Source organism: Emys orbicularis, chromosome 13, assembly GCF_028017835.1.
Source record: "Emys orbicularis isolate rEmyOrb1 chromosome 13, rEmyOrb1.hap1, whole genome shotgun sequence".
Classification (NCBI taxonomy): domain Eukaryota; kingdom Metazoa; phylum Chordata; order Testudines; family Emydidae; genus Emys; species Emys orbicularis.
The window spans coordinates 18,622,775-18,633,849 of NC_088695.1; the positions used below are offsets into that span (position 1 = coordinate 18,622,775).

Genomic DNA, 11,075 nt, shown 5'->3' on the forward strand with positions numbered 1-11,075 from the left:
AGGAGACCCAGGGGACGACCGAACTCGCCGAGCACCAAGTACCCGTCGACTCCTGGGAGACCCCAGCAGAGACTCTGGTAGGAAGGGACCCCGGGAGGGTGACAGAGTGGTACCTCCCCCCCCCCCGGGGAATCTCAGCGTGTTTCGGTAGGAACCCCCCCGCTACCCTCCACCCGAGGGTCGCTCTTGGAACTCTGGCCGCTAGGCCACGCTACCCTCCACCCGAGGGTCGCTCTTGGGACTCTGGCCGCTAGGCCACGCTACCCTCCACCCGAGGGTCGCTCTTGGGACTCTGGCCGCTAGGCCACGCTACCCTCCACCCGAGGGTCGCTCTTGGGACTCTGGCCGCTAGGCCACGCTACCCTCCACCCGAGGGTCGCTCTTGGGACTCTGGCCGCGAGGCCACGCTACCCTCCACCCGAGGGTCGCTCTTGGGACTCTGGCCGCGAGGCCACGCTACCCTCCACCCGAGGGTCGCTCTTGGGGACTCTGGCCGCTAGGCCACGCTACCCTCCTCCCGCGGGTTGCTTTTGGGGACTCTGGCCTATAGGCCCTACCGCCCGGTAGCCACGGGCTGGGTTCCAGACTCTTGCCGTTAGGCTGCGTCCCCTTGAGGCAAAGGGGACGTCATAGACTTTGGCCACTAGGCTATACAGCCCTGGATTAAAGGGCTAGTTGACAGACGGTGGCGGATAGTCCACGCCGCCCGCAACCTTAGGGGCGTGGACCGTCACACTTGGTGGAGAATGCGGGCATGGCCCCGGACCTGCTAAGAGGTCCAATACTCGGAGTCTAGACGACGGAACCCCTCCTGCCGTCTAAGATGGATGCCGAGAAACTTGTAAAGTGGTTGCTGGAGAACCAGCAAGAACAGGTGGCCCAACAGCGACAAAAACAGGCACACCTGCTGCAACAGATGGCCAGCCAGCAGCAGCTACAGACGACCCAGCACCAGGAACGACAGCAGCAACTCCTTCGGGAGTTGGCCACCCAATACCAAGGACAACAAGAGCGCCTGGTCCAACAAATAGCTACGGTAATGGGACCGCCAGGAGTTCCCGCCCCCAACACCACAGGCGCGGGGCTTGTGGACCACCTGGGGGGACTAACGGTCCGCCTCACAAAGATGGGACCAGGCGACGACCCGGAAGCATTCCTGGTGACATTCGAGCGGGTCGCCACCGCTGCTCGGTGGCCCCCAGAACACTGGGCCACGATGTTGGCCCCCTATTTAACGGGACTGGCGCAGATGGCCTACCGTAACCTGGATTCCCGAGAGGCCTTGGACTACCCCCGGGTGAAAGCGGCCATCTTAGACCAGACCGGCATTAACCCCGAGACGTACCGCCAGCGCCTCCGTAAAGAACGGTACCCTCCTGGAGCTCGGCCTCGGGCCGTGGCCCAACGGGTACGGGACCTCTGTTGGAGATGGTTGGAGCCTGAGGGCTTGACCGGGCCACACGTAGCGGAAAGGGTGGCCCTCGAACAGTTCACCCAGATCCTCCCAGAAGGAGGGAAAGCATGGGTACAGCGTCACCGACCGGCCACCCTGTCCGCGGCGGTGGGCCTGAGGGAGGATTACTTAGCAGCTGAGGAAGCCCAGACTCACCCCCGTAGGTCCGGAAACCTGAACCGGGGAGAAGGCCCAGACAGAGGAAGCCCTCGGGGAGCGGGGGCTCGGGAACCTGCCCCCCCTATCCGACCCGCACCTACTAACCTCCACAATCCCGGACCCAGGCGGGAAGTCCCTCGGAGGCCGAGTCGAAGACAACGGCCACCCCAAGGGGGACGAAGCCCAACAAGGGACGGCAACGGACCCGCGGAGGGCCGGAACCGCTGCTGGGAGTGCGGACAAGAGGGACATTTTCAGCGGGAATGTCCTTTTATGGATTGTAACTATGGACAAGTATGGGTTGCCGGTCATAGAGCCCGGAAAAGGGGCCCAGGGAAATTGGTGGTTCTGGTGCGGGTCGAGGGGATCCACACGAGGGCTCTCGTAGACTCAGGATGTAGTCAGACCCTCGTACGGGAGGGGCTGGTCCCGAACCTTAGACTGGCAGGGGATAAGATACACTTACAGTGTGTACATGGGGACATTCGCCCTTATCCCATCGCCTGGGTGAGGATCGGGATAGGGCAGCGGGAGGAAGTCCTCCACGTGGGCATAGCCCCCAGATTGGCCTACCCCGTCGTGCTGGGACGGGATTGGCCCGAGTTTAGGGAGGTCCTCCAACAGTATCAACTGTCAGCTCCGCAAATCGAAGGAGCTACGTCTCCAGGAAAGGAACTCCTCGGACACATGCCAGAGACAGACCCCGGGGAGGGGACGTCTACAGCGGGACAGACACCCGCCGAAGCCCAACATCAACCCATGGAAGAGACTCAGAGGGAGTTGGAACGAGATATTGACTTTGTGAGGGAGCAGAGAGAGGACCCAACGCTGAGTCGGGCTTGGGAGCAGGCCATTGTCCCCGGAGCGGGAGAGGACGTACCTCCAAGACTTCCGCAGGGGCCACGGTTCGAGGTCCAACAGGACCGCCTATATCGGGTGGTGCAGGAGCCACATACGCCTGAGGTCCTCCGACAGCTATTGGTTCCCCAGAGGTTGCGACGAGGACTACTACACTTGGCACATGCCAACCCATGGGCTGGACATCTGGGGCGGGAGAAGACCCTTCAGAGGGTGGCCCGCCGTTTCTTTTGGCCCGGCATTCACCAAGAAGTCCGAGAATATTGCGCATCCTGCCCAGAATGCCAACGGGCGGGACCAAAAGGTGTACCCCGAGCCCCGTTAATACCCATGCCGGTGGTCGGCGTACCCTTTGACTGTATCGGAATGGATTTAGTGGGACCCTTAGAAAGAAGCAAGACAGGGAATCGATTTATTTTAGTAATCGTGGACTACGCAACCCGGTATCCCGAGGCTGTTCCCCTCCGAGCGGCCACGGCACCGGTGATTGCCACCGAACTCGTGAAGGTCTTCGCTAGGGTCGGGATACCCGCGGAGATCCTGACTGATCAGGGTACTAACGTATCCTCGAAATTGATAGCAGAATTGTGCCGCCTCCTGAATATACGGATGCTCCGAACGTCAGTTTACCATCCCCAGACAGACGGGCTGGTAGAGCGTTTTAATGGGACCCTGAAGTCCATGCTGCGGAAGTTCATAGAGGAAGACCCCAGCCATTGGGATACATGGCCAGCCCTGCTGTTCGCCATAAGAGAAGTACCCCAAGCGTCAACTGGGTTCTCGCCCTTCGAACTTCTGTACGGCAGGCAGCCCCGAGGGATCCTGGACCTCTTAAGGGAAGACTGGGAGACTCAGGAGACTCGCGTGCTCGGAACCACCCAGTATGTGCTACGTCTGCGATAACGGCTCCAAACCTTGGGGGTTTTTGCCCGGGAGCATCTGCAACAGGCCCAAGAGACGCAGGTTCGACTATATAACAGAGGGGCTAAGGCACGTAGCTTTAACCCCAGGGACCGAGTGTTACTCTTGCTACCCTCGGCGGAATCAAAGCTCCTGGCCAAGTGGCAGGGACCATACGAGGTGATCCGACAGGTCGGACCCGTAGATTATGAAGTCCGGTTACCGGGACGACGGAAGGACACCCGGACTTACCATGTGAATCTCTTAAAGGCCTGAAAGGTTAGGGAATCCTTGTTCATCACCTTCTCGCCCCCAGACCCAGAATTGGGACCCCTAGCAGGGGAACCCTTAGACCACAAGCCAGCGACACTCGGGGCCGGCCTTACCCAGGCACAGCGAGACCAAATATCGCAACTGGTAAAGGACTTCCCCGATGTGCTATCAACCCACCCGGGACAAACCAACCTGACGAGCCACCATATCGCAACGACGCCGGGCCAGAAGGTGAGAGATAACCATCGTCCCATACCATGGAAGATGTGGGCCACAGTGCGACAAGAGTTGGACACAATGCTTGAAATGGGTGTAGTCGAGGAGTCGAAGAGTGAATGGCGTAGCCCCATTGTTCTGGTCCCGAAGCCCGACGGGACCACTCGATTCTGTATCAATTTCCGGAAGGTTAATGCCATCTCTAGGTTTGACGCATACCCAATGCCCCGGGTAGAAGAACTCCTAGAACGACTCGGGGGAGCGAGGTATTTGTCGACCCTAGATTTAACCAAAGGATACTGGCAAATCCCCCTTACGCCCAATTCCCGAGAGAAAACGGCCTTCCCAACACCCTTCGGCCTCTTCCACTTTGTAACCATGCCATTCGGGTTACACGGCGCTGCAGCAACGTTTCAGCGGCTGATGAATAAGCTCTTGTTGCCTCACGATCAATACGCAGCAGCATATATAGATGACATCGTGATCTACAGTCGCAGCTGGAAAGACCACCTTCGCCACCTCAGGGGAGTCCTCCAGGCCCTCCGAGAAGCTGGGCTCACGGCCAATCCGGCGAAATGCCATCTCGGCCAGGAAGAGGTGACCTACCTTGGGTATGTCGTAGGGGGAGGGAAGTTGCGCCCCCAAATCAATAAAGTACAAGCCCTTATGGACACAGCTACGCCCATGACGAAGAAACAGGTACGCCAGTTCTTGGGACTAGCCGGGTACTATCGTCGCTTTGTACCGGACTTTGCGTCCATAGCTGCACCCCTATCGGACCTGACAAAAAACTCCCAGCCACAACAGGTACAATGGTCCGACCTGTGTGACGAGGCCTTCAGGACGCTGAAAGACCGACTCATGCAGGAGCCGGTCTTGCGACACCCCGATTTTTCAAAGGAGTTCATTCTCCAAACAGATGCGTCAGAGGTAGGCTTAGGGGCGGTCCTCTCCCAGGAATGGGAGGGGGAGGAACACCCAGTCCTATATCTAAGCCAAAAACTACTCCCCCGCGAGAAACACTACGCGACAATCGAGAAAGAGGCCCCGGCGGCGAAATGGGCCATTGATGCCCTGCGCTATTACTTACTGGGGAATACCTTCAAACTGATCACCGACCACGCACCCCTCAGATGGATACACAGCATGAAGGATGCGAACCCCCGAATTATGCGCTGGTACCTGTCCCTCCAACCGTACGACTTCAGCGTGTTTCATCGTCCGGGTAAGGCGCATGCTAACGCGGATTTCTTTTCTAGACAGGGAAAGGAGGGTGGAGAGACGGACCAGCCCCGGGGACGGTCCTTCTTAAGGGGGAGGGTGTGTGGCGGGGCCAGGCAACCCCGCCTTAGCCCAGAAGGAGTTAAGCCCCAGGGACTAGAGGGAGGGGCCAGGCAACCCCGCCGTAACCCGGAAGGAGTTAAGCCCCAGGGACTGACAGCGGAAGTCCCGCCTCCCTGGGCGGACTGGGCATGCTCCAAGTGCTATAGGAGTATAAAGGGAGGGAGACCGGCTCAGTCTGGGGTGGAGCCCGTAGGCGCAGGACCTGCCGGGGAAGCTCCTGCGGCGGACCAGCCAGAGCCGGTGGCTACGCAGGGAAGAGACGTGCTTAGAGGAGACCCAGGGGACAACCGAACTCGCCGAGCACCAAGTACCCGTCGACTCCTGGGAGACCCCAGCGGAGACTCTGGTAGGAAGGGACCCCGGGAGGGTGACAGAGTGGTACCTCCCCTCCCCCCGCCGGGGAATCTCAGCGTGTTTCGGTCGGAACCCCCCCGCTGAGTTGGTAAAAAAGCCTCACGCTACCCTCCACCCGAGGGTCGCTTTTGGGACTCTGGCCGCTAGGCCACGCTACCCTCCACCCGAGGGTCGCTTTTGGGACTCTGGCCGCTAGGCCACGCTACCCTCCACCCGAGGGTCGCTTTTGGGACTCTGGCCGCTAGGCCACGCTACCCTCCACCCGAGGGTCGCTTTTGGGACTCTGGCCGCTAGGCCACGCTACCCTCCACCCGAGGGTCGCTTTTGGGACTCTGGCCGCTAGGCCACGCTACCCTCCACCCGAGGGTCGCTTTTGGGACTCTGGCCGCTAGGCCACGCTACCCTCCACCCGAGGGTCGCTTTTGGGACTCTGGCCGCTAGGCCACGCTACCCTCCACCCGAGGGTCGCTTTTGGGACTCTGGCCGCTAGGCCACGCTACCCTCCACCCGAGGGTCGCTTTTGGGACTCTGGCCGCTAGGCCACGCTACCCTCCACCCGAGGGTCGCTTTTGGGACTCCGGCCGCTAGGCCACGCTACCCTCCTCCCGAGGGTTGCTTTTGGGGCCGCTAGGCCACGCTACCCTCCTCCCGAGGGTCGCTTTTGGTGACTCCGGCCGCTAGGCCACGCTACCCTCCTCCCGAGGGTCGCTTTTGGGACTCCGGCCGCTAGGCCACGCTACCCTCCTCCCGAGGGTTGCTTTTGGGGCCGCTAGGCCACGCTACCCTCCTCCCGAGGGTTGCTTTTGGGGCCGCTAGGCCACGCTACCCTCCTCCTGAGGGTTGCTTTTGGTGACTCTGGCCTATAGGCCCTACCCCCCGGTAGCCACGGGCTGGGTTCCAGACTCTTGCCATTAGGCTGCGTCCCCTTGAGGCAAAGGGGACGTCATAGACTTTGGCCACTAGGCTATACAGCCCTGGATTAAAGGGCTAGTTGACAGACGGTGGCGGATAGTCCACGCCGCCCGCAACCTTAGGGGCGTGGACCGTCACAGGTGCCCTCTCTACACCCACAGAATGCCTGACATTGATGAGGAGAAAGCAGAGGACTAGGAAGGGCATAGTCAGCAAGGTCCTGCAAGCCAGTGATGCACGGGCCTGTGAGCAAAAGGCCCGGAGGGCCAATATGACTAAGACTAGGGAGAAGTAAAGAGAGGAGAGGAGAGAGAAGTCCTATCAGGACAAAGAGAGGGAGATGCACCAGGACATCATAGATCTTCTCAAGCAGCAAACCCAAATGCTGCAGACACCGGTTGACCTACAGGTCCAAAAATCCCAGACTCTCCACCCTTTGCAGTCCTTGGAGAACTCCCTTCTAGCAGCTCCCTACATCCCCAATGTTCCATGTGGCATCTCAGGCCACATCCTAACCCCTACCACTCCATGCTGGGGGACAGCAAGGAAAACCACAGCTTCACATACACTGACCTGTGCAAAGCATGGTTTGCCCATGTGTAGCCACAACAGCCTGCATTTGTCTGCTGAAATGGACAGAAATATTTGCTGCCTTTCCAATTTTAAAGTTCCACTCTGTTAATTGATGTTAAAGCTTTGTTTACATTGCCTGCACTTTTTTGCACATTGTTTTTCTGCACTGCTTTTTGCCACTTAATACATTTCTATGTTTGGAGAATAAAATTATCTTTATTAGTTCACAATATATATATTGCAGAATGCATAGAGGTACTAGGAATTGTGTAGCAATACCCAATTGATGTGGTCTCTTTTGTAGAAATTGTTTCCATTTCATTAAATAACTGAATATTAACCAGTCCTGATTAAGAATAACTCTATAATCCAGTGGTTGGTGTAGTCATCGGAGAGGTGAAAGACCCCTATACGGATCCCTTCACCTCCCCAGACAGAGGGGAGAATTGAACCAGGTTCTCTTACATACCAGGTGTGCAACCTAACCCCTGGCTGAAAGGTGATAGTTCTCCTCCCACTTTGTGGGGAGTTAGGCATCCTCAGAGAACACCTCCTGGATCAGGCAGCAGATGCAGAGGAGCACCCATCTTCCCTCAATTTGAGGATCGGCTTGGAGCTTCAGCACGAGATAAGCGTCTGAGCAGCTAGAGCTAGGCAGCAGGGCACCTGCTCTTAGGCATCAAAGGAACTTTTACAGCAGTAACGTAGGAGCCCAGGCAGTTTTGTGGATCGCAGAGGAATCAAAAAGTCCCCTGGTGTGGGTGGGACGAGCGAGGCCATGATCATGTTTAAGTGTCTTTAATGCCAACACAGGACACTGTGGTAGATGGGGAAGGGGAGGGTTCCCTGCTGGGCTATGAGGGTCTTCCCCTCCCTGTAGCCTTGGTGACTAGGTGGGCCCGACTTCAGGGCTGCACAGGCCTGTTAAAAATCCCCATTTCCTTCCCACCTCTGCCCAGCCTCATCCCGGGAATTGGTAACCCCCTGGCCACCCTGCCCACCCCCCCCCCACACCCTTGCTCACCCCTCTTCTGATGTTATTTACACTCTTTGCATTTCAGTGATGGCTTCACCCAACAAGGATATTTCTTGTCTCTCTGTCCCCTGTGTAATGAGTTCCAAGTTCTCCACATCAGCTGTACAAATGCTGCACTTTCCCAGAGCTGTATCTCCCACACTCTCCTCCACCTGGCTCTATCTCATGTCACTGCAGGGATCACGCAGTCATCTCCTGCTCTGTTTCATTCTCTGCCTTTTGGATGGTGACTCTGATATTTGCCCATCAGTGTTTGTGCCAATGATTATTTATCATTCCCATGGTTCAAAAAACACTAAAATCTCATGGCAAAGGGCTGGGGAAAGGAAAAAAATAGAAGAAATGACTATTCTCACCCATGGTCATTTGTCTCAAGAAGACCATAATAAATATCAGCTATAGCCTGTCAAACAAAACTAATATCCACTTATGTGACGAAATGGCCTTCAGGAAAGAGAGAGAAACCCATGTTACATGGGGAAGGGTATGAAGTTCATATAAAATTTAATCCCAGAGCATGTTACATCTGATGACTCTAAATCAAAATAGATTTTCACATCATGTTCTCTTCTAAGCCACCACTCAGCAATCCCTCACTATTAGGTCATGTTATTTACAAAAGTTTTAGCATCATTGTAATGAAAAAAAAAAAATCCCACCAAAAAAATAAACAAAACCTTTCCATGGGCAAATAAGCAAGTTTGGCAAATAAAAGCCCAGAAGCCACTTCTGTTGATGGACACCGGGATTTAAACTCAGACTGGTCACACTGCATTGGGGATTAATTTAAATCCCCCCTCTGGGTTAGTGACACATTCATCTCCAGTTTTAACTCTAATTTAGAATCAGAGAAATCCAAGTGTGATTCCTAAGCATGGAAAGCTGAGGACACTGGGGAATGTGACCCTTTGGGAGGTGAAGGGGTAGCACTGAGAGAAAATAGCTTCTGTCTGAGCCATAGAGTTTAATGCTGCTGGGGAAAAAGGGGAATCACAATGCCACTGGGGGAAGAATGGAATCCCTTTGACTCATCCCATCGCCTTCAATGCAACACACCTGCTAGCCTGTGTGGAGTTTCTGATGGGACATTAGAGAGACCTTCCCCTTGTAGCTTTTCCCACAGACAGAACATTTATAGTTTCTCTTTCTGTGAGCTCTCTGATGTGAAATAAGTTCTGACCTCTGCCTGAAGCTTTTTCGACAGACAGAACATTTATATGATATCTTTCCAGTGTGGGTTTTCTGATGTTTAACGAGGTCAGAGCTGCTAGAGAAGTTTTCTCCACACTCAAGGCAGTTAAAGGATCTCTACCCTATGTATTTTCCGGTGTGAAATGACGTGAGCCTTCCGACTGAACCCCTTCCCACATTCAGGGCAGTAATAGGGTTTTTCTCCTGTGTGGATTATCTGATGATTCATAAGGTTTGAGCTCTGCTTGAAGCTTTTCCCACACTTGAGGCATTTATAGGGTCTCTCTCCAGTATGGATCCTCTGTCTAATAACAGCTGAGCTGTCACTGAAGCCTTTCCCACAGTCAGGGCAATTATAGGGCATCTTTCCAGTGTGCATTCTCTGATGTTTAATGAGGTGCGAGTGCCGAGTGAAACTTTTCCTGCACTCAAGGCAGTTATAGGGTCTCTCCCCCGTGTGGATTCTCTGATGCTTAATTAGGTTTGAGCCTTGATTGAAACTTTTCCCACATTCCAGGCAGTTATAAGGTCTCTCTCCTGTGTGGATTTTCTGGTGTGAAATAAGGGTTGAGCTCCGCTTGAAGCTTTTCCCGCAGTCGGGGCATTTATAGGGTTTCTCTTCTGTGTGCACTCTCTGATGCACAACAAGGGTGGAGCTCCGAGTGAAGGATTTCCCACACTCCGAGCAGTTATAGGGTCTCTCTCCTGTGTGGACTCTCCGATGAACAATCAGGGATGAGTCATTACTGAAGATTTTTCCGCACTCAGCACATTCATACAGTTTCCCTTTAGTGCAGATTCCTGGCTGGATCATGTTTTCAGGAAGGTCCTTCAAACCAACCCCCTGGTCAGTGGATTCACCCTGTTGTCTCTCCCCTGAGGAGGTTCCCTGCTGCGCCTCTGGCCTGTGCTGATTTCCGCAGGCTTCTCCCTGCTCAGGACTCCAGGACACATCCCCTTCAGATCTTCCCGATAGTGTTCTCTGTGCTTCCATTTGACCAGGACCTCCCTGCTGAGGATGCTCCTCCTTGTTCTCACTCACCATCCCGTCACCTGATGTGACAGAGAGACAATTCAGACAGGAGTCAGTCCCTGCACTGGAAGAAGAGCGCAATGAAGCAGAGAAACTGCCAGCTGCCTCAGCAAGGGTTAAAGAAAGTGTTTGAGTTAAGCTAGCCCCATCCTGCTATACCTGCAAACAATGCCAGGACTGGAGGGAGGATAAAAGAAGGGACCCTGGTTCTGCTCAGGGCTGAAGGGATGGAGCAGTGACCTGCCAGCCAGGGCAGTCACCTGGAAGCCAGCACTGGCTCCCCAACCAAGGGGAGACCGCGAATGAACCCCCAGCACCAGAGGTAACAGACTGAGCGGACCCCAGAGACATTGTGGGCTCATCCTCACCTTGCCGGAAGGACCTTGGACCACATCAAGGCATTTCCCTAGACCCAAGAGGGAACCCTATGGGCAGCAAGCCACTGGCAGATTGTATTAGAGGGGCCATGCCCCCAACTGAATGGACTTGTAGGAAGTAGCCCAGGGCAGTGGGTTCTGACCCCCTGCCGGGAGGGACACCAACCCCACCCTGTTCAGGGGTTGATATACACAGGGCCATGCGCTGGGCCCTGTGGTGAGGGAGGGCCTGGGTGCCCCTTACCACTCCCCTGGCCTTAAAGACAAAGTACACAGCCCAGTAGGGGACTGAGAGCCTGGCAATCTGAGCACTAGGCTGCCCGACCACCCGAGCCCCTGGGAATCTCAGAAAGTGGAACAGGAAAGGGGGGAACAAATTAAAGTATCTGTTGGGAT

The 11,075-nt window shown here is 55.6% G+C and overlaps 1 protein-coding gene across 1 annotated transcript; it reads right to left on the reverse strand.

The window, feature by feature from the left end:
* Window positions 1–9,375: 9,375 nt before the first annotated feature.
* Window positions 9,376–10,314, reverse strand: LOC135887544 (zinc finger protein 239-like). The gene has a single exon (XM_065415272.1). The coding sequence runs from the start codon at window positions 10,312–10,314 to the stop codon at window positions 9,376–9,378; it is 939 nt and encodes a 312-aa protein (XP_065271344.1).
* Window positions 10,315–11,075: the final 761 nt, after the last annotated feature.

Bases quoted from the DNA above. Each gene is read 5' to 3' on its own strand.
- LOC135887544 (XM_065415272.1), bottom strand. From the start codon at position 10,314: ATGGTGAGTGAGAACAAGGAGGAGCATCCTCAGCAGGGAGGTCCTGGT.